General features: G+C 36.8%; 1 protein-coding gene across 7 annotated transcripts in view; it reads right to left on the reverse strand.

Moving 5' to 3' along the window:
* The window catches only part of PAK3 (p21 (RAC1) activated kinase 3), a 278,537-nt gene that overhangs the window by 23,864 nt on the left and 229,521 nt on the right, over positions 1-25,152 (reverse strand). For all 7 annotated transcript variants that reach the window (XM_084789227.1, XM_084789225.1, XM_084789224.1 and 4 more), the window contains 3 exons: positions 18,368-18,431; positions 802-850; positions 366-478 (listed from right to left, as the gene is read on the reverse strand). In XM_084789227.1, the coding sequence (XP_084645353.1) occupies positions 366-478; positions 802-850; positions 18,368-18,431 (226 nt within the window). The remainder of the gene's footprint in view (positions 1-365; positions 479-801; positions 851-18,367; positions 18,432-25,152) is intronic.

Below are 25,152 nucleotides of genomic sequence, written 5' to 3' on the forward strand. Positions count from 1 at the left end.
TAAAGCAGGACTATAGTTGTTTGCCTTCTTTACTTAGCCTCCTAGGGACCATATGGCTCCAAATAGACACGTGATGAAATGTTTAAATCACCAGTGGTTTCTTCTATATGTAGTGGTCTATTTCTTGCCAACATGGAGCCACCATCCTCAAAAGGAAATCATACAGACTACTTATATTCAGAACTAAGTCCATAAAATATATTTTCAAGTGTTTGATCGCTAGACAAATATTTACTCTATTACTTGTATCATTTCAGAAATATTTGTAAATGGTTATCAAAGGAATAGATTCCCAATAAATAATTTGACAAGAAAACAACATATTAGGAATGAAATATATAAACAATAAGAGAAAGAGCACTTACCTATCTAAATAATTAACAATATTGGGGTTCTTATTTTCCCTCATGACAAGGATTTCATTAATAATTAATTCCTTTTTGGGTTGCTGTTGAAGGTTCATTTGCTTTATGGCCACCTGAATGATGAATAAAATATAAGAACAAATTATGACTATTAAAATATACATGAATATAAATGTACACATTCTTTTTAAATTTTTTTTATTAATTTACTCTTGTTACATCTCAATGTACACATTCTTTATCTACTATTTTTTTTTCTGGTCTACAAACATGAACCTTTTCTTTTATCAGTCATTAACTCTCTATCTCAGATGTTCGGTACATCAACAAATTACTCTCCCATAATAACCCCATGCTACACACTAGACACACATCATCAACAAGAAAACTTGATAAACACAAAGTAAATTAGTAAAGACTGAATAGTAGCACATACCTCTTGTCCGGTTGCAATGTCTAGTGCTGTGTAAACAGTACCTGATGCCCTGGAAAAGCAAAAAATTACCCAATGAATAAACAATCCATGTATTTGCGATATTCACCTTGTACAAAGATGATTTTCAGGTCAGCAAAAGTAGCATGATCAAGATTCAGTGATGAGGTAGCACAGGAGCAGTTTCTTAACGATTATTGTGCTAAGAACACTTGATATTAGATCTACTCTCTTAGCAAAGTTGTAAGTACACAGTAGTGAAACTTCTTTATATCGTAATTACATCCGAAATGATCACAATGCATCCCTTGTGGTGGATTAGCTCTCATTAGACTTTCTGGCACCAGTTCCTGGGCCCTGCACTATGCATTCATAAATTTAGAATACTAAGCCTTGTTCTTTTTAGGGAAGCCCTATAATACTCAATATTCTTTATGTATGAAAATGACCAACATTTCAGGCCTCTGATTAAACTGAAGTAAATTTCAGAAAAGAATAGATCATCTTTTGCTTAGGCAACTGTAACTCAACCATTATTGTTGCCGCTACTTTATGTGTCTATTTATGTGCCTCTGACCCCTCATTTAACAAAACAGTTAATTTCGTGTTTTATCAGTACTGTACCTACACAAAGGAATATCACTGTGGCTCTGTTGCAGAGCTTCTGTCATCATTTTTGTTTTTTTATTAAATTTCTCAACAATTTCTGTGAGTTTTCACTGCTGTGAAATATCTATATACTTGAACCTATCATTCCTTGAGTGTTTGTAGTATTTATGCTTCTATTTTGAACTTTGAGTACATATCCCTTGTATTGCAAAGAGAAAATGTGTTGTCCAGCTTAATTCCCAGATTTTTCTGCGAACCACACCTCTTTTCTGAATGTCTTCCCCTCCTAATCTCCAGGTGAGGAAGTATCCATTCCATGGTGGCAAGTAACACAGCTGGGATAGACATCTGTCCAATGACTCCTTTACTAGGTATTATGATGCTCTAAGATTTGGGTGAGTTTAGGCAATATTCCCTTTCCCTCCTCCCTTCCTTTCCTCCCTTCCTCCCTCCTTCCCTCTGCATTTGTCTGTCCATCCTTATATGTCTCCTTCTTGCTCCTATGTAACCCAGGATGGACTTGCTGTGAACTTTTTATTTCAGCCTCCCAAATATTGGGATTACAGTCATGAGTCATAACTCCAGTCTCAGGAATTGTTTTCTTATGTCTCTACTCCCTGGATGAGCCATAGCATTTCTTAAAAGCCTGTGGAAAGTGCAGTATAAGAAATATTTGACTAATAGCAGCAATTTAAGACTGCTTCACCATCACAAACCATGCAATACAAGGATGGTAATTTCCCCTCAATGAATTTCATTCCCCTTAGAAGGAAAACGGCGACCACAGTAGCAGTAAGTGTGTTTGGAATGTGCTCTGTGTGTCAGACACAGTGCTGAGAACTTTTAATACTTGATTTTATGTGATCCCCCTATATTTATATATAAGGCAGCTCTATTACTTTCATGCCATAAATCAGAAAGCTGAAAGTCAAAAAGTTTGAATAACCTTCCCAGGCTATACAATGTACAAACCACATTGTGCTTAGCTTTAAAATTAGTTTTTGAAACTAGGCTAAATATTAAGCTTAATCTCTAGGTGGTACCTGAATGAGCACTTGGTGATTCTCAACATGTTTTAGGCTTATATCAAACAAATCTGTCTTCCCTTTTGTATATTGTAGATGCTGCATTCAGAACTTATAGTTGACCCCCAATAAATACTTTTTGAATGAACACATTAATAAAATATTCAATAAAGTATTTCATCCAACTGAAGCTTCTTGAGACACTTCGTTCTTGGAATTAGTGGTCAGACATTCCTGAGTTGGGAACCAGGGTGTGATTTGTCCTACTGAACTCAGAATTAAGTTGAATTCAGAAGAATAGATAATTTCAATCACCGTGGTGTTCATTTTAGCACCCATAAGTCCCCAAGGAGCTCTTCAAACCTAATTGCAAAGTATGTTTTTAAAAATCTTTATTTGGGTAGTTCCAGATGTTTAAGACAGTTGCATGCCCTCAGATGCTGAAGAATGGCAGCATCAGTGAGATGAGATACTAGTAATACCCATCTTTTACGACATCAGAGGATCAAATGACACAGAAAGCATTTGTCCCTGAGCCCAGATCAGTGCTGAAGTTTAATGTGGTGACCACTGTTATTATTCTGTACTCCTGATGTATGTCCTCATTTCACAGCAGAGAACTGATCTACTGACTGTGGTTGGTCCCAGCCCATGCCCAACCCTAAGAACCTTGCTAGCATATCTTTACTTTTCACAAGCAAGGATTTAAGGGTGATCTGTTGGAACACTTTGTAGAGATTTTTAAGCCTCTCTCCCTCAAGAAATGGTTTTGCATCTCTCTCTCTCTCTCTCTCTCTCTCTCTCTCTCTCTCTCTCTCTCTCTCTCTCTCTCTCAGAACACATTAAGTAAAAATCATACAGAAGGACTTACAATACATAAACTAAGTAAGGTGGGAATTGGTATGATTAAAACTGGGGTGACAAAAGGCTGACCCACATGGTGACTTTCCCCTTTGTCTCCATGGTTGGCCCTCCAAAGGTGAAGCCCATTTCCACTGCCCTAGGGAACAAAAATATGGCTGAGTGGAAGCCCAAGAGGGATTAGTGTTTACCATTTTTGGAGATTTAAATGCTTTGTTTTCTTTCTTTTCTGTTCTGTTCTTCCATTCCCTTCAGCATTTTAATGTCTTAAAATTGCCTAAAATAGGATTATTGCCTACTCCATAATAGCATAACTAACATTTCACTGAAACCCAAGTCTATTGTATTTTTTTTTTACGCTTTAAGAATTGAAGGTTGCTTTCTGACTCAGTTACATGGCAAGCTTTCCCCCCCTCTCTCCAAGAGATCGCAATATTTTCAAGACTCATCCATTCAATCACTTTCATTGTCCACTACTGAGCTGAGGATAGATTCCTTAGACCCATTCACTCTTATATCTCCTGGTTCAAATACAATTACTTTATCATTGTGGGACTCTGTAATTTATGTTCAAAGGTGTATTAAATGTATGCAAGGCTTAAAAGGCATACAGCTCTGGCACATAGTAATTGCCAAGTAGCTATTAATAATTATTATTTGTTGGTTGCAACTAGTTTCCTAATTATAGTTTATAGATTGCTAGGAAGCTATTTACATATCTGGAGTTTTCAAGATAATTACTATTTCAAAATTAATAATAGACACTCAATTTTACCACCGAAAATAGTGGTAACTTAAATATCACATGTATTTCCTTTCTTTGCTGAATTTATCATAATGTGACTTTTGGATATGACATACTGATTGAAAAAAATCTCTGAATAATAATAATAATGTACAATTATTTTGTTTAATAAAGTATAAGAATTCAATTATTAATAAATACAGTTCATGGTCAAGATTACATAGCCTAGTTCACAAAAACAAGTAACAAGTCATTCATTTGTAGATGGTTTGTTGGTGGTCAAGCTGACCAATTGTCTCTTTGTAATATTTGAAGTACAGTGTTAAAACGAAGACACCCTCTATCTCAACCACATGGCACATGGATTCTCAAAAAACGAGTCTTGCAGTGTGTTGGAGTTTATTGAAATATCTCAATACATAGGCTTACACAACAAAATTTTTACTTTACCTTTATTTTATAACTGTATCAACTGAACTGAGCATGGTGGCACATACCTGTAATCCCAGCACTCTGGGAGGCAGAGGCAGGCAGATCTCTGTGAGTTTGAGGCCAGCCTGGTCTACAAAGCAAGTCCAGGAGAACCAAGGCTACACAGAGAAACCCTGTCTCAAAAAAAAACCTCACAAAAACCCCAAAACAAAAAAATAAGAAAAGAAAGAAACCCAAACTGTACCATCTGTTGGCATTTTAGGAAATAAAGATGACAGAAATTGAAGTGATAAAGATGGGGGATAAAACTCCTTATTCTCTGACATATTGGGTTTGCTGATCTGAAGTTTTGCCAGCCAGTTAATGAAATTGATTCTTGTTACCCCCTTTCTCATTTTATTGAAGTTATAATACTGAAAGAAGAATATTAATGTATAGAAATTTTATTACAAATATTAGTTCCTCAGATGGTACAAGGAAATTATACATTAGTAGAACTGAACTGAAAAACCAAACCATTCAAGTTTAACCTCCACATTACAGATGAGAAATCTGAGGTCATATCTGAAGTCCTATATGAAACAACTAAGGAACATAGGTCTCCTACACCTCTAGCATGGTTAAAGAATGTTGAACTGACAGAACGATCAACCATGTCCCTCATCAATTCCAATGTGATGAATTAGGCTCTCAACTTTGCATCAAGTGCAGAACCTTCAAATGGAAACATTGGCATCTGGCCTGAAGCATCTAGAAAGAAACAAACAGTTCACCATTTCTCTTCTTTCCTCACAAATCAGTTTAATTATCACCATTTCTTGAGGTTTCCTGCTAAGAACTAATGTCAAACTATGCTAAATAGTTGCCAGGACAGCAACATGGAACATTAATAGTTGAGATAAATCACTTTGATGTCAGCATGCAAATGAGTTAGAGGATAGGAGGGCAAGAAAGTAAGGCTGGGAGAACTTTGAGGAGTGCCTAAAGAGAAGAAGGCAATAGAAAGCAATCACGGCCACTGTGAGCGTGGTGGGAACGTGTGAGGTTGCCAGAGTAATAGGTGATATTCCCTTTTAATGTTTACATGGTGCTAATGAGGTCACAGTCAGGAACAGAAGCCCTATTTAGTATATATACACTCCTCCTGCTGCTGCTAGAAATCCCTTTATCACTTATTGAGAATGTATCTCTGACAGTTCTCTGGAAATGAATAATCTCTCTTACTGGCCACTCAGTGAAGCTCTATTTGCCTCATTTTACAAATAAGTAAATTGGAACTGGGCAATGCTTGCTGAGGCTATACAGCTAATAGCTGAGTTTAAAACATGCACCAGTTTGAAAAAAAAGATCACTTTTTTACTACACTTTTGCATGTATCATTGAATGTAAATTTTATTTGTCTTTAGTTAATATGCACATTAACGAGTTTCATTATGGCATTTTCATTTATACTTTGTTATTCATCTCCTATCACTGTGTCCTTTCCCCACCCCTATCTGTTCTTTCAATAGCCGTACCTTCTGCTTTCATGTTACATATATTCTATTACCTTTTTTCCTTCTTTTCCCTTTCCCTTAAGATCTCTTCTTTCTCTCCTATTTCCTACTTTCAACACACACACTACACCACACACACCCTTAAATACAGGTTTCATACATAAGAGAAAGCATGCAATATTTGTTTTTCTGAGTCTGGTTTACTTTGTTCAGCATCATAATTTCCAGTTGCATCCACTGTTCTGAAATATGATTTCGTTTATCTTTAAGGCTAACTATTCCACTTTAATACTAGATCTTAAGCATTTTCATTAATGCTAAGTGCAACTGTGGTCCTTCCTCAAATTATATTTGTATCTGTTATGTTAAGCTGCCTCCCCCAGGTGCTCTTCTTACCTGTATTTTTCTACTTATTCACCCACACTTCCATTTTAGCCTTTTTAGTCTGTCCAGGGCATGCCATGTTTGATTCTTGTTTTAATTTTTTTTATTTAAGTAATTTATTCAGATTACATCTCAATTGTTATCCTCTCACTTGTATCTCCCCATTCACCCTCCCTCCCTCTTTCATCCTTTTCCTCTTCCCTAGGTCTGTGACAGAAGGGGACCTCCTCCCCCACTATAAGATCACAGCCTATCAGGTCTCCTCCTGGTAGCCAGCTTACTCTGAATGTCACCAGGCCTCCCCACCAAGGGGAAGTGATCAAAGAGGGGGCACCAGAGTTCATGTCTAAGTCAGTCCCTGCTCTCCACAGAACTGTGGAGAATGTGCTGTCCATTGGCTAGATCTGGATAGGGGTTCTAGGTTTACTGCATGCGTTGTCCTTGGTTGGTACAATAGTTTGAGTGACCCACCTGTATCCAGATCCACCCTCCTTAATGGTCTTCTGTTAGGATTCTAGGACCCTCTGGATCCTTCTATTTCTCCAGTCTTCCTTAATTCTCACACCTAGAGTCCCAATAGGAAGTCCCAGTATCTATCCCAATCTCCTTTGGCTAAGTGAAGACTTTCAGGAGACATCTCTGTTGGACTAGTGTCCAATTGTAAGTGAGTATATCACCATGTGTATCTTTCTGGGTCTGGATTAACTCACTCACGATGATCATTTCTAGTTCCATCCATTTGCAAATTTCAGGATTTCCTTGTTTTTAATAGCTGAGTTGTATTCCATAGTGTAAATGGACGACAGTTTTTTTATCCATTCTTCGACTGAGGGACACCTAGGTTGTTTCCAGATTCTCGCTATTACAAATAAAGCTGCTATGAACATGGTTGGGCATATGTCCTTTTTGTATGGTGGAGCATCTTTTGGATATACACCAAGGAGTGGAATAACTGGGTCTTGAAGTAGTCCTATTCCCAGTTTTCTGATAACATGTTTGATTCTTTTTACATAAAGATACCTAGTAATTTTTCTCACTCACTTAGGATTTTCTGTGACTGAGATCAAAATGGCACTGTCCTTAATATTTAAAAAAGTTACTACTTAATAGGACCCTCTGTCGAAATTGTTTTATTATATAAGTGTACATGACATAAAGTGTCACAAATGTTTGTTTGATACTATTACAATTGCCCTTATTGTGTTGAAGTACGAGAGTAGATGTAAAACATAATCATCCTGAATTGGTGTAAGATTCCTGACTGGGACATAAATATTCCTTAGGAATGATGAAGAATAGTATGCAAAGATGTTAAGAGGGATGGCTCAGTGTTTTCTTTTGGGAAATTTATTTCTCAAAAATGTGTCACTAAGGTAAAATTAAGATAAGCTTATGAAAGTCACATCACCAGATGGCTGGAGTACACAGAATGCAGGTAGAGGTAGGTGTTGCAACCCTTAATAAGGAAGATTATAAAATTCAATGGGGGAATTTTGTATTATTTAGCTAGGGCATAGCTTTTCCCAGATCATTCATGGTCATCTGTTTCTAAATAGAGCTGTAACATACTATGGGTGTGAGGCCAGAGAACTTAGCCCACAGTTACAGAGTTTAATCCCTGCAAATGCCAGATAACTCTCAGTTATTCACTCCAACATTAAGTCTAAGCATCTGTTTCACAGTGTGTGCCATTGACTTTAAGAAGGCCTGGATGGGAAAGAGGGGCAGGTGGCTTAATCCATGCTCATTACCATGGCTTGAAAAAAAACCCAACTTTGTGTGTAGACTCTGTGTTTGACTGAATGGCATCATCTTTCTTTACAAGGGACAGGGTGCAACACAAGGTCTATAAAAATTGTTCTTCACAATCTTATACATCACAAAGCCTATTATAGATTTAGTGCTTCATAGCAGTCTTCTGCCTTTTGTGGTCCAAAGTACATCTAATGAAGAAGCAAATACTTTTGGGGTGAATGGTCCAACCCAAAGACTAACACACTAGACATCACTTTTGCTCTTACTCAGAATGAGGATGGTGACAACAACAACATCAACAACAAAATAGGTCAGAGAGTTTATTCTCAGCAATTATCCCTGAGTTCTAAGAAGTATATTGTTTGTTAGGTTATTTACACCAAACAGCTATTTATATTACGTTTTAAGAAATAAGAGTAGTGCGGAGGGCACAAATTAGAACAGATATAAATATGAACACGTCATAATCCAACTGATTATTTGATATGTTAACCTAAAAATTAAATTCCCCTCAAAGGAATACGATCTAGACCTAGTCATCTTCAATATGGGAACTTCACCTGACAGTTTAAAGACAGTTTAAAGTAGTCACCCATGGAATATTAGAGAAAATTCTGAAATATACATAACATAATACATTTACTTTTAAAACTTTACAACAACTATAGAAGGACTAGTATTGGGTGCTTGATTACACATAAACTGATAATACAGCATAATTGTAACTATTGATGAATTAATTATATTGCCATTAGATTTGATGATACAACTGAAAAATATCCAGACGTTGCATAAAATCCCTCTGGCCATATATATATATCTTTATGGCTAGGAGTAAAATGCTCCAAAATGTGCTCTTGCTACCACTTTCCATCAAGCCTGTATGCACAGCTAAGCTTATTCCTGGAGAGATACGGTATCACATGGCCATTGTAAACATAAACACACTTATGAACTTCTGTTGGACTATGAAATGGAACCAACTTTATGGAGAGCAACTTGAACATTTTAAATGAATATATTATTTGATACAAAAGTTATGCTCTTATGAAATTATCCTAATGAGTTTGCATAAATGTGAAGTGATTTATTTGCAAAGTTTGTTACTGAAACCTTGTTCATAGTAGCAATATATCAGAAACAGCCCTAATGCCCATCAATGGAAGCATGATTAACTAAATTGTGATAAATTCAAATGCAAAACAGCAGGCACATATTGAAAAGAGTAAGATACTGCTATGTAACCACATCTTAAACAGAGGTATATAATAGTAAATGAGCTATGAACTATGTCAACATCTAGTCTAAAATATATTCATCGCAAATAGGTAAATGTTCCTATCCCTAGAAAAGAGTTGCCTTATACTCAAATCTCCTAAAAATATATCAGGTAACAATGCTCTTAAGCATTTGTTTTCAGACAACAAATATTGTATAGGAAATACATACTGAATTATTACACTCAGTTCATATGAGAAAAGATGCTTATAGAGAATAACAGAATTGCAAAGAAAGGACATATAAGAATAACTTCAGAGTTTATGTCCTTGCAACACAAGTGTTAGATATCATAAATATACTTGTTCTAGATCTCTCTCAAAACTGATGCGGGACTCTCATTAGCCAAAGTTATAGTCTGGCCATTAAAAACAATAATGACTTCAAATAAATGAAATAGACAAAATATAATACTCCATGGATTTGTAAATATATTTTAAAATATAAAAGAAAGCCTTCTTGATGGAAGTCACTTGGGTACTGATGCATTATATCAAAATTTGGCAATTAAGAAGTGAATTTCTCTTGATTTGTATAATTCTGTGTAACCAAAGAGTCCTAAGTGATTAAACGTAGTTTTTTTTCAATAAAAGTATGCAAGTTAGCAAGTACAGAAGAATGATGGATTTAGAAAGTCACTATTTTATAATCAGTAATGAAGTGACTGATTTTAGCAATGATCATCAATCATTACTGTACTATATAGAAGACTGTTGTGAACTTTACATGGGAAGAGACAGTCACCCTTTGAATCTTTCTACTAATCCACTCCTCACCAAAATATGTGGCAATCAAACACTGATGTAGAATAACATGAAACAATGTCACCTATGAAGAATCTTGCCAAAAATAGAATCTGAATCTAAGCCTCTTAGAGGTAATATCCATTTGTAGGAAACACTGAGAACAGATGAACAATTCAATTGACACCAAGGGAAACTAACAGACAAGACCAGTAAACGCTGCTTTCTACCAAACAATGGCCAGTTCTTTTAATAGGTCAATAGTGCTGGAAAGCAAACTAGATGGCAAAAGGTGGTTTTACAGTACAGAAATGTAAGCGCAAACTGAATACAGTGTGTAGATTTTTGATTGTTAATTTTAATAGAACAACTATAAAAACAGCATTGTGAGAGAACTCGGAATTAGAGGATAGCAAACAATTAATTTTGGGGTGTTTACTAAAAAATATGATAAATGTTAAATCTCGGTGATATGAATATGTGTTGCTACAGTATTTTCTCCACTTTGTGTACATTTGGAAATTTCTAACAGAAATTGAAAAAAATGATGTAGTAGATATAATCATTCACATAAAAGTGATAGAGTAGCTACCCATATAAATGTGCAGGAAAGTACAGACTCAGAAAATAGTCATCTTAATACTAAATGACTGTGTAATTGTGAACGAGATAACATGTCCACAGCCAGAGTCTCATATGGATTTCACATCTCAAATATCTTAGCTGGAAGTCAGATGATATGTTTATACAATTGTCAGGGGACTCCCAGAGGAACTCTACAAATTATAAACGCAGTGGTGTTACAGTTGCCAAGGAAGATATTGAATTCTTTTGTTTGAGAAATTAGCAAGTAGAGAAATTTACCAAAGCAATATATAACTTTATATACTGTATACTTTTAAATATGTAAGTGGGAGCAAATGAACAAGTTAAACATTGGAAGCAGACATTTAAGCAGCTATATACCTAAGAGCACATGTATTCAGGAAAATCAAACCACAAAAGTATTTTCAAAGGGGCTGGAGAGATATCTCAGTGGTTAAGAGCACTGACTGCTCTTCCAGAGGTCATGAGTTCAATTCCCAGCAACCGCATGGTGGCTCACAACCATCTATAAGGTGATCTGATACCCTACTCTGGCCTGTAGGTGTACATGAAGGCAGAGCTTTATATACATAATAATAAATAAATAAATCTTTAAAAAGTATTTTCAAAGTTGTTTTATAGTTCAGCTTATATTCAAGTGTGTATGAAATATGAGTGAGTATGTAGTTGCATGCATTTTAAACAGTGAATTAGAAAAAGAGTATTACATATGAAACCAACAGTAATTTCTTCCTGGAAATTTCCCTTACGCAGAATAACTGGAAATCTGAGGACTCACATTGAAGTAACACCCATTTCATTGTGCATTCTTTTACAAACTCTCTTTTTAAAGGCTTGTTTTATTTTAATGACTGAGCCATGTGAGGCCATGGCCAGGCCACTATGTGCAGAAACGAGGGAAGTTTCATTTCTTGGTCTAGTCCTCCTTGGACAGGGTCTCTTGACATTATCCTGCTTTACCCAGCTAGTATCTACTCAAAAAAATTAAGCTTTCACAATTAAAACAAAGTATTGTTTATCTCCCAAGGGCTCCAGTGTTAGAAGCTTGGCCTCTACCAGGTGGGGCTATGGAGAAATTAATGGCTAATCAAGGTGCTAGCTCTATGAATAGACTGATTCATTTGACTACTAAGAGATGGAGCCTAGTTGGAGGAAGTGGTTCTCTAAAGGGCTGCCTTGGAAGGTTTTATCATATTATTGGGGCCATCATATAACTCCCTTTGCTTTCTGATTGTTATAAAGTGAATAGCCTTTCATCATGACTTCAGTCGTACTTAAGAGAAATACAATTAGCTGATCATGGACTGGAACCTGTGAAACGGTGAGCCAAAATAAAAACTTCTTTCCTTAGGTTTTATTTTTTATACCACTTATTTGCCACAGCAAAGAAATGGTGATAAACACACATTGCAAATTGTATCTGTCAATTTGTTTCATAACCTACCGCCTACTTATTATGCTAGCATTATTTCCTTTTAACTCTAAGTCCACTACCTATGTTTTATCCTGCTCCTCTCTTTAATGTGGATTCAACAAATACAAAAGACTGTTATAGATCTAGGGACACCAAAGTGTATAAAACTTAGTCTAAAGCAAGTATACATTTAGTTTACTTCAAGTGGAAGTCCCATGATGTGCACTGGTTAAGTTCTTGTACTGTTTCAAACGTCCTCACTACTAAAAATCCATTTTCATGTTTTGATATAAATCATTTATTCATTCTCTGTTCCCTTACCTCTTTTTAACTGCATGGTAATATTATTATGTTCTGTTCCTTGTCATAAATATATGTATGTAGGTGAGTCTTTCACTCTGAATATAATAACCAAAAACTAATAGCTAATATAATGGACTGTTTAACCACAAGACATGTGCTGGGCTCCACGCTTTAAATGCCTTCTCTTGTTGGTTTTCAATCTTAGGGAGTGCATATGCTGCTTTGTCATGAACTGTAAAATGTGTGTTTAAAGAAATTAAACTGGCCATAGCCTTTTGAGCTCAAAATGTTGTCTTCTTTTCCATTTATTGTTTCAAAATTCTCCCCTTCTGTTTTTAAAAGTTTTAAGACAATTTATAAGTACTAGATCCAAGCTGTTACAGGTGTGATCTACAGGAGTCAGAGGGAGGGAAGAGAGCAGAGGCCAGTGAGGGCCTGGCAGCTCAAAAGAGACTCAAGTGGAGTTGGCAAGATGAGTCTATGGATCAATACAGAGTTAATGCATATCAATAGAGGTGAATCTGCCCTGCCTTTCCCCCTCCATGTTTTCTTTCTTTCTTTCTTTCTTTCTTTCTTTCTTTCTTTCTTTCTTTCTTTCTATACTGGGAATGGAACCTAGATCTTCTACTTGCTACATAAGTGCCATTGTGGAGCTAGAATCCCAGCCGTAGCTTATTTCATAATACAACGATCCATTTCTTTTCGCTAGACATTCAGTGAGTGACATAGCAGAACCTGGGTTTTTCTATGTGGGTGGGGTTGAAGCAGGATCTCTCTGTGTAGTCCTGGTTGTCCTGGAGCTCACAATGTACACTAGGTCATCCTAAAACTCAGAGATTCTCCTGCCTCTGCATCCTGACTGCTGAGATTAAAGGTGTTGGCATAACACATAGCCCAGACCGTGGTTCCTAATTATAGCTCTACATTACACACAGTGAGTGCTCAATCATAATCCACGACATTTAAATATTTGCTAAACTGGGTCTAAATCAGTTTATATCCGTGGTGCTTCTTTACAAAACAAACTCATCTACTAATTGTTGAGAAAAGACACAATGGGTTTGAAAGGAAAGGTGATCTATTTTTCAGTGCTTTTACACTAGAGAAAAACACCTGGAAATGAATTCAAGCATGTTAATGAGACCCCAAGGCAGCTGCCAGCATTAGTAAATTGCAATCTCTGTCGCACTGCTACAGCTTATTTAGGAAGGACACCGACTTCCAGTGATAGCCGCTGATGGAAAAAAAAAATATGTGCTTCAGTTGTCTTACTGGGCTGCATTCCCCATCTATGTTCTTTTATTGAACTGTGATGGAGTGACAACACTTTACTTTACACCTTGACACTGTTCTCATGTTAATGGCAATTTGAGGGACATCTCTCTCTCTCTCTCTCTCTCTCTCTCTCTCTCTCTCTCTCTCTCTCTCTCTCTCTCTCTCCTTCCCTCCTTCTCATTTTCTACCTTCTTCTCCCTGTACACATCTGACTAATATGTCTAGATTTGGCAGCCAGATTATAGAACACTTTTCACTGAAAAGTTAGTGAAATTCTGTTTTTTTTTTTTTTTAAGCTTAGCCTCATAGTTATGGCTTGCGACGATTAGACATGAAATTCTGAGTTTGATTTATGGTCAATGGAACCTAATTCTACGGCCCTAGGCCTGGATGTTGGCATGGCAGAATCTCATACTGGGAAAAATGGAGTTTTACAAGTGGATGAGGGTGATTAATGAAAAGGCTTTTCTTAAATTCAGCTCTGAAGAGTGGGGTCTTGTGTTCTCTGAAGCTGAAAGTGGAATGCTGGGCTTTATTGGCCCTAACTCTAAATGATCAGTGACAGCATTTTGAAAGTCACCATAACAATAGGTAAAGCAAAAACAATGAAAACCAAGACTTAATGAAAAGAAAAGAAAACCACTATGTCTTGAAACCAGATCCTAGTTTGCCTAGCACAGGGCAATAATTCATGGAAAAATCAGTTGCAAGCCATTTAAGTAAAAACAAAGTTAATATAAGGATTTTTTTAAATGTAGAGAAAGTATTTGTTCATTGGCCTAAAACCTTAAGAGTGGGGAATGATCCATTAAAAAACAAAACAATCAAATTAAAATAAATATAATAAAACAAACTATAAAATGCCAATAAATAAACTTAAGCTCTTACATTATGTCCTTATAGCTATTTTAGTTTTTAAAAAATAATGGTTTTGATATTATGGCTATTTGTGTTTGTGTGTATGTGAGAATTGTCAGTGAAGCCAACAGATATGCAAAAGATAGATGTGCAGCACACACCAGAGAAGCAACAAAGCAATGTGACCACGAAAGACCAAGTCTTCGTGAAAGAAGAAGGGATGAAGACACATTGAGAAAATGAGTGATGAAAAAAAAAAGCCAAAAAGGCAGAAAAGACACGGATATAAAAGAACGCTAGATGGGTAAACATTTTCATTAATCCAACCAATATTTACTGATGCAAAATAATCGGAGAGAGATGGCACTAGTGGAGAGGGGAAGCTCTGCAAGTAATCTTTGTGTTTGGCTGTTGTTCATAACTGTACAAAAAACTTTGAGGGCCACTAAATACAAAAATATGCACCACCATGCCAAGGTAACAGCATGCTGGACACTAAAGGAGACAAAAGTAGAATTAGAATAGACTTCCTAATCTCTAAGAACTTATTATGACTCAACTGTCAGTTGGCTCCATCATTTTTAAACATCATACACTCTCTGGGAATGTAAAACAGATGCTGTTGCTGCAGCAAATAGGGCATATGATGTTTGTTTTAAATTGGGTTTTGGGGGAGGGTTCTTTTCCTCCCCCTCTTCATTACCTTCTTCTTTTTGACAGAGTCTCATGTGGTCTTGGCTAGTGTCAAGTTTGCTCTGTAGCTGAAGATGACTTTGAACACCTAATCCTCCTGCCTCCATCTCCTGAGCGCTGAGATGTGAGGTGTGCCACCGTGGCTGGCCTTCCCCTGCTTCATTTTAAATGTTAAACACTTTATCATGTTTAGCTTTACTTTTGTCCCTTTAGATGCCCAGTTGGGATTACAAGTCACAAAAGGAAATCTCTTTGGTGAGCAAAGCCACTTAGTGGTGGCCTGATCTTTGTTCTTGAAACTAGTAATTTGGATCCATTACCTGGGATATTTAAAAGCATCTCCTAAATATTTTTATTTGTTTCATTTTTAACATCCAGTGATCTTTTTGTTCAGCTGAATCATAGTAGGAACTAATAATCAAAATAAGATCATATCTCCCATCCTGACCTCTCAGAACATAGTTATGTAACAAAGTGCTTTATTGAAGCTCTAATTTAGAAGACGTTTTCCATTAGAAATACATGGTGAATTGTAACAAAACCAAAACTGACAAAAAATGAGATTCCATACACTGTAAACACTCAATAGAATGAAGTGAAAACTTGCAGAATCCCCAGAATGTGAGAGAACACATGTGATACATAAATCTTAGAAAAATCTAGAATATATATGAAACTGTAAAACCTCAATTTAAAAAAAGCCAAAAATCACACTTAAAATGGTAAATAGATCTAAATAGAACATTTTCAAAAGCTGACACACATGGCCAATAGGGACATGAAAACATGCTAATACCATACATCCTTGGGGGAATTAAAATCAGAACCACAGTGAACTATTATCCCATCAGTAAAAGAATGGCCAATACCAAAAACAAAAAGTGACAAATGCTGGTGAAAAGGGAACTCTGGTACACTGTTAGTGAGAATTTAAACTAGTATACTCATTGTAGAAAACAGTACAGGAGTCTTTCTCTTCAAAAAATATATATCCATCTTATGATCCTGGCATCTCATAGGAAATTAAATCAGAACATCTAAAATACATGATTACTGCAGTACAGCACACAATAGCCAAGGAGTGGAATCAAACAGTATCTATCAATTGATGAATTGCTAAAGAGATATTGGTACCCATACTCTGTTGGCTCATAGTTATGCCCTGTTGACACAGGCTAGAGTCATTCAATTGAGAAAATGCGCCTCCTCTCTCCAGCATCGTGGGCTTATAAGCAAACCTTAATTAGTGATCGATGGGGGAGGGCTCAGCCCATTGCAAGTTTTGCTACCCATGGAAAAGGTAATCCTGGAGTGTATAAGAAAGCAGGCTAAGCAAGCCTAGCTGAGCAAGCCAGTAAGAAGTGCCCTTTATGGCCTCTGCCTCAGTTTCTCCCTCCAGGCTCATGCCTTGGGTTCTGCCCTAACTTCCCTCAATGAAGATCTGTTATCTATAAGTATAAAACAAAAATAAACCCTTACTTTCCTAAGTTGCTTTTGGTCATGGTGTTTTATCACAGCAATATAAGCCTAAGACATGTACACGATAAAATACTATTCGAAGAACACAAAAAATGGCTGTTATTTGGGACAAAGCAGATAGAACTGGAGTTCATTATATTCAGTGAAGCATGCCAAGTGCAAAAAAAAAAGCAAGCATTATATAATTGCATCCATATGTAAAAAAATTAAAAAAAACAACTGATCTGCTAGAAGTTGAGAGCCGACTGGTGGTTACCCAAGGCTGGGTACAGTAGGGGAGTAAGAATGAAGGAAGGAAGGCCAACAGATAAGAAGCCTTTGCTACAGAAGCAAGAAGTTCCTGTGTGCTATTAAAAAGTAGGATAGCTGCAATGACAGTATGTATATTTTAAAAGCTAAAAGGAAGTTTAAATAATGTTTTCACCATGAAGAAAAGATGAGGAGAGAACTGTTATGTTTACTCTGGTTCTCTGAGACGAATCATTATGTTTACTCTGATTTGAACATCATATAATATTTTTAAAATTCTATTTCATTATTATAATGTGTGCACTGTGCACGCGCATGCGCACATGCTCGTGTGTGTGTGTGTGTGTGTGTGTGTGTGTGTGTGTGTGTGTGTGTATGTGTGCACATGCCATGTTGCATGTGTTGAGGACAATGTTTGGGAATCAGTTCTCTCCTTCCACCATGGATTCTGGCAATCAAGCTTGGGTGGTCAGGATTTCACGGCAAGCGCTTTTATCTGTTGATCCAGCTAGCTCACCATACCACACAGATGGAATATAAATACATGAATCAAAGTATCACACCACTGCCCATAAATATGTATAATTACTATGTCTCAATTAAAAATCAATATTAAAACATAAAAAGAATAAAAAGTGAACTATACTTTAAATATCTAGAGCTACATTTAAAGTTCTTCTAAACAGAAGTCTGGTTTATTTATATATTTCACTTAGACCAGTAGTTCTCAACTTTTCTAATGCTGTGACCCTTAGTTCCTCATGTTCTGGTGACCTCCAACCGTAAAATTATTTTCATTGCTATTTCATAACAATAATTTTGCTACTGTTATTAATTGTAATGTAAATAGCTGTTATTCAGGATAACTGATATTCAATCCTTGGGAAAGGGTCATTTTGATCTGTGAAAGAATCATGACCCACAGGTTGAGAACTGCTGGTTTAGACAAATGCGGACTTTCTCATTCCCATTTGGCTGTGGCTCAGTTTGACAAAGAAGCAGGATCTAATCCCCACATGCATTTAGATGTGACCCCTCACATCAAAGCAGTGAGAGCTTTCACAGAAGCTAGATCTTACACTAACTCTACTGCTTTTCTGGATAAATCAGTGTGAATGTGTGCATGGCATTGTTATCAAAATGTCCCTGCAAAGCTACCAGTTCAATGATAAAGGCTCCAGTAGGATGCTTTTCTGTTAGTTACCAAGCAACTGACCAGAAGGAAAAGCTAATATTGATTATAAAAACACAAGTATATTACAAAAACCAGGAGATATGACTTGATGGGATTTCTGAGATTTAAGTGATTTTATATATGTGCATTGTTGGAGTTCATCTTAGTATTTCAAATAAAAATCACTTACCCTTGACCAATTTTTTCAAATCTTGTATATTTTTTCTTTGGGTCCCCAACACTCACAATGCTTCCTGAAAGAGAGACGGGGAGGGAAAGGTGGGAGGAGGGAGAGAGAAATATTGAAACTGATTGATTTCCTTTTAACAGTCAAAATCACTATATCAAAGTCTGTAACTTTTATAATTTATATGGAAAATGTGCTTAATTTGTTTAAAATACATTAAAATATTAATTAAAGCTGCAATAATAATTCATATTGCTTTTATTAAAACCTGCTGATAGCTGGGAAACAAAAAACAGACTGACCACAACCCAACATTTATTTTAAAAAGTTCTCATAAAATAAATATTATAGATAGAAGATTAAAATACATAAAGATTGTACCCACGATTTAATAAGATAATTTTTCGGAATTGGAATAAAGACAAGAATTCCACTACATCTAATCCACAAGATGAATATCTATGGAGTAATTACTGTTGACTAGTTTCATACTAGGGAATGGTAAATAGGCATGGGTCTAATGAGGAAGTCTGGTCATAAAGTGAGTCATCCTTTCCAAAAACATGCATCTGTTAACTTAGGATTCGACTAGTGCTCAAAACATTTGACCAGCACTACTGACATACGACTTAAACATCATAAAATTCACCCCACTTAAAGTATACAGTTCAATGTTTCTGTGTGGCATCCACGCATGTGTATGTAAGTGTGTGTGCATGTGTGTGCACTTACGTGTGTGTGTGTGTGTGTGTGTGTGTGTGTGTGTGTGTGTGTGTTCATGCATGTATGGAGGCCACAGGTACATATTGGGCATCATCCTCTATGGGCCTCCATCTTATTTTCTGATATCAGGTTTCTCACTGAACCTACAGCACACTGACTTGGCAAGACTAGCAGGCCAGCATGTCACATAGATCCTTCCAGTTCTGCCTCCCTAGCATTAGGGTTACAACAATGTACCAATGCATGCTTACTATTAGGTTTGTGCTGGAGACATGAACTCCGGTGCAGCAACCACTTCAGCAAGTGAACCATTACTCTCTCCCCTCAACACTGTTTTAAAAAAGTATTTCAGATTTGTGTAAACATTATATATATATATAAAATTATTTGGGCTACAGAGATGGTTCAGTAATTTATAGTACTTGAAAGCATAAGGACCAGAGTCATATCCCCAAGAAAACATATAGAATGTCAGTTGGACATTGTGGTCCACTTGTAATTCTAGTGCTCAGAAGGCAGAGATAGGATCCTGAAGGAAGGGGCTAGCCAGACTGCCTGTATCAAGGAGTTGTGGGTTTAGCTGAGAGACCATGCCTTGATGGATAAGGTGAAGAGTGACCAAATAATATTCCCTATGTCAAACTAGAGCCTTCATATGCGCCTGCACATATGTGCACCTGCATGTGTATTCACATTTTTCATACTTGTGTTAACACACACACAGACACAACACTTGCAAAGAACAACAACAATTAAACATCCCACAAAGAAACATTATACATATTACTTTTTTGTTATTTGAAAGCAGAGTTGGGGCATAGTGATGCTATTTTAATACAGGCTAATGCATGAAGATTCACAGCAAAAGAAGAGGATGCTCTGAAGCAAATGTAGACGTCTTTAAGGGAGAGACATACTTCCTTGTCTTTATGATAGTTGTGGGGAAGATTTGGGTGGGGTTTTGAAGCTTGAAGCTATTAACTTTTTTTTGTTTTTGTTTTTGGTTTTGGTTTTTCAAGGCAGTGTTTCTCTGTGTAGTCCTACTTGTTCTGAACTCGCTTTGTAGATCCACCGGCCTGGAATTCACAGTGATCCACCTGCCTGTGCCTCCCTGAGTGCTGGAACTACAGGCATGTGTCACCACTTCCAAGATTGCACTTGATAAGAGGAAACTGTGAATGGTAGGGCTGCAGGAATGTAGGCAATCTTTGCTCTGTTGCCAATTACTCTGTCTTTAAATAGACTTGCAAAAGTTCCTCCTTGCTACAGGACCATGCCCAGATTCCTTAGTTAAACCCAGAGGCTATTCATCATCCAGCCCCATCTGGCTTCTACCTAATCAGGCTAAGTAGTTATTATTCTTCCCCTGTCTCTTTTCCTTCTGCCTTAGGTCTTAGGAGTACTCTCACTATCCAGTGACTAGCTCTTCGCATATGCTTTCCTAGTTCCCTTCCTATCTAAGTTATGACTTCCTAATTACCACCTAAATGTAACCTCAGCACATCAGCTTATTCAACGTGTTTTAGGATTATTGTAATGAAAGTAACATACATTTACTTGTTATTTGAAGCCAGAAAATCTGTGTTTTCTCTTTTTCCTTTTTCTTTTCTTTTCTCTTTTTCTTTCTTTCTTTCTTTCTTTTTTTTTTTTTTTTTTTGAGTCCAGGTTTCTCTGTGTAGCCTTAGCTGTCCTGCACTCCCTTTGTAGACAAGGCTGGTTTCGAACTCACAATGATCTGCCTGCCTCTGCCTTAATTTTGGTGCCAAGTGCAGTGGTTGCCACTGAACAAGTAAGTGAATGAAAATAGGAAAATATATATTCCAATAGAGTACAATATATTTCAGATATACCTCACACTAATTTAGATGACTATTTGTTTCCTGGCCTAGTGGAGGACATATCTAAAAACCTAATAATTGACAGCATACATTGAGGAAAAAATAATCTGCTAAATTACGGATAATATATTAGGTTTGGGATTTATGATTGCTGGGGTTTGTTTGGGGGTGTTTTGTTGACCAAGGATAACCTTGAATTTCTGATTCTCTTATGTCCATCTACTGAGTGCTGGGATGACAAGTGTGCACCACTAGACACTATTAGTGTGGTGTTGGGGACAGAACCCACACCTTCATGAGTGCTAGGCGAGCACTCTAGCAACTGAGCCGCTCCTGACCTGCTGGGGTTTGTTCTTTGTTTTTTTATTGTTTGACCATTTCATACTGGTTTGTTGTATTTTCCCCCATTCTCTCTTCTTTCACATTACTATGGAAATGGATGTTCATGTTTTAGTTGCGATTGTCCTAAGCAGTGGTGCTACTGATCTATCCTCTAAGTATCTGGTGAGAACTCTGAGAAACATCTTTGAGTCACCCCTTGCATTCCCTCCCTGCACATGGTGTTTACTTAGTGCTGGGTCTGGATCTGTTTTCTTCCTTGACTCTTTTTTTTTTTTCAATTCACACCTTCCTTAATTCTACTGCTTCTTTTGGACTCTCCTTATCTTTTGTTCCAACATTCCGCTAACTGGAATTCCTTTTGCCAGGCTCTGTCATGTCACACAGGCTCTGCTCCTCTTTCAGGATGCTTTTTAAACACAGGCTGGGTCAGCTGTTTCTGGTTTTGATACCAGAGACCCTGGAAACCTATATTTAAGACCCAAAGTCCTTGGCACAGTATGCAAGGATCACCATGATCTGTTTATTTCATCTTTGACAACTAGAACTTTATGCTCTGACCATACAACATAAAGTGTAATTCCTGAGCAGCCCCTGCTTAGCAGTAATAGTTAAGCTGCCTCTTCTACAAACCTACAAACCAGTTAAAAACCTTTAGAAGGAATTATTTTTAAAAGTATTCTTATTTTCACTGTGTGTGCATGTGCGAGAGAGAGAAAGAGAGAGAGAGAGAGAGAGAGAGAGAGAGAGAGAGAGAGATGCAAGGAGGATATCCAAGAAGGCCAGAAGAAGGCAGTAGATCTCCCAGAACTAGAGTTTCAGGGATTATAAACTACCTAACATGCATGATGGGAATAAACTGTGGACCTTTGAGTCACATTTTTTTTAACCAGTGAGCTATCTCTCCTAATTCTGAATATTTATTCAAAATAACAGAGTTTTATGTATGTACCGTCAATTCTTTGCATTCATTGCTTCTTTGGCTAAGATCAAGTGAAGTCTTTGCATGCTATGTTCCACCTGCAATGTACTAGCCATTTTCCTCCCATAGCAAGCTTCCTGATTTAAAGGTTATCTTAGATGTCACTTCTATTGGGAAGCTGCCATGATCCCTTTGAATAAATTTAATAACTTTCTTTTTCTCTCCCTTGTACTAACTCTCTTTCACTGTCCTTAATGAGTCATATATTACTTTGGCGTCACCATTTGGGCTATTTTAATTTCAGACACTTAGTTTTATTCATCCGTGTATCATTTGTGTCCTTATACAGCACAAGCTATAGCATATATCAAGTACTCAGTAAATGTTTGTGGTGTTAAACACAAGTAAAATTAGGCATTTCCTTTTTGGGAAAAAGTTCATGATTCAAAAGAGGTTGAAGAATATATTTTATTTTATTAGATTTATATCTCTAGAATGCCACCAACATAGTGATATGCGAGTTACTATTCTATTTTTCAAATTGTCTAATGGATCTCCACATCACTAAATCCATCTTTCTTCAAGTCAGTTATTTAATGGGTATGTCCCTGGATCTTTTTTCTCCTTTTGATGAAATGATGATTTTAAAGTCATTTGAAACCAGAGTGTTATTAAACGGTTTATACTTTTCTAAGAAAGTTTTGCTATGAAGTTGCTGAGCAAACTCTTTTCCATAGACTGATCAAAAAGCAAATAAGCTTTAGCTCAAACCACTTTCTGAATTGCAACCAATTTCAATTGGCAGGGTTCAGTTAATGAGGCTTTGTGGTAGTAAATTATTCAACCATTATTTCCACGGTATGTGACGTTAAAAAAAAAACAACTGGAAATGAGTCTTTCATAAGGATTTCTAGGAGACAACCATTTTGATGAGATTGTGCTTCAGAATTTAACTGCTGTCCAATTAAAATGGCGTCCCCACACACTCTACCCTTCACCAGAGAGTGTGTGCTGCCATCTAGTGATGACAGGCAAGCTTACAAGAGGCTTTCCTTTACAATTCCAGCCACAGACCAAGCATTTCAAGTCATCTCTCTCCTTAGGTCCATTACAATTCACTTTTACAAATCACAAGCAAGAAAAAGAAAAGTATGGGGACATAGTAAAGCAAAATCTGGGTCAGCCAATAAAATCAAGTGGAGAAAAGCGTGACAGAAATATCAGAACCATTTCCTACCAATTAAGAAACAAACAACTCATTTTAAAGTATTACGTTTTAAGAAATGACTAAATTCTAGTATTTGAAGATGGGATTCATGTTGTGGTTTCAAGAGAAAAAAGAAACAGCACTATATTTTCTGTTTTATTTAAGCTGATTCTTATCACTAAGAAGACAGGAATCATAAAACAGGGTTTTGTTTGTTTGTTTTTGCTTTTTTTCTTAAGACAGGGTTTCTCTGTGTAGCCCTGGCCATCTAGGAACCTGCTCTGTAGACCAGGCTGGCCTACAATTCAAAGATTCTCCTGCCTCTGGGTCCCTAGTGCTGGGATTAAAGGTGTGTGCCACCACCACTTGGTTAGGCCCCCCCTTTTTTTTAATTCTTGAGGACGAACTTAATAATGCTCTAAATTAATTTTGATTGTCTCTGATGGTGAATTAGGAAAAAGAATTTGGAGCATAGAGTGCTGGGAAAGAGGGAGAAGGGCAAGGAGGAATAAGTGGTCCTGGGGCTTAGAGGAGGGAGGCTAAAGAGAAATTTCCTATAGTGTGCAATTATGCTGACTGTCCCTGCCTTCTGAAAATCTTCACTTGCATGCAGCAGTTGTTTATTTTCCAACAGATCCAGACATACCACGGTGAACAAGCCAGACCCAAGCTATCTGTCTGTGTAAAACTGAAAGATGATCTATCCCTTCCAGCTATTAAGGATTCCTTGGTCTGGCCCATACCATCAATATCTGAATGGAAGATGAATTGGCTGGTAGGCTCTGTGGTTTGGCACACAGTTCCTAGTAATCACATTCCTGATGTTGAAGATGAGGACGATTAAGTAGAAGCTGTCATTTCTTCCTCATTTTTATAAGGCTCACTCGTGTGTAGGTGGCAGGCCATCCGCATACTTCTCTACCGCCTTTACCCCTTTCCTTTGTCTCTCAGCATAGGCTCCTCAACTACTTTATCAAGATTCATTTGCAGTTTTGATTCCAAGAACCTCACTGATTTCTGTACAGGTACCACATTTATGAGAGTGTCCTGAGTTATAAGCATCCTATCCTAGTGGAAGATCCCTCCCATTTTGTAATGATGGTACAACAGTAAAATAATAATAATAATAATAATAATAATAATAATAATAATAATTTGAAACTGTTTCTTATTCTATATATCTTACCTACTTGGATGCATTTATTTAATCTTCAAAAAGAACTCTCATTGTTTTGGGACTATTGCTAGTACTGGAAGATTAGGGAAGGTAAGAGACTTTCAAAGGGATACAGACTTTGTGCACAGGACTCAGACTTCGTTCCAATCATTTCAAAGCTTGCCCTATTGTACAAGAGTTTATAACCATAATAAAACAACAAGTAGGCTGGAGAGATGGCTCAGTGGTTAAGAGCACTGGCTGTTCTTCCAGAGGTCCTGAGTTCAATTCCCAGCAAACACATGGTGGCTCACAACCATCTATAATGTGGTCTGATGCCCTCTTCTGGATGTGTGTGAAGACAGATTACTCATATTAAAAAACAACAAGCATTTGTTGACCCCCCCCACACTATGAACCAGATACATTTGCTGAGGTTTTCATTGTCATATGCTATGAAGTTGGTATTATTATTATTATTATTATTATTATTATTATTATTATTATATCCCAACTTTCTTGATGAAGAATAGAGGATGAGCAAAATTAAATAACTGGCTAGCATTGGTAGGGATTTCTGACTCTAGTACCTCTCTTTTTATG

Source organism: Acomys minous (assembly GCF_964271855.1).
Source record: "Acomys minous genome assembly, chromosome: 7".
Taxonomy (NCBI): Eukaryota; Metazoa; Chordata; class Mammalia; order Rodentia; family Muridae; genus Acomys; species Acomys minous.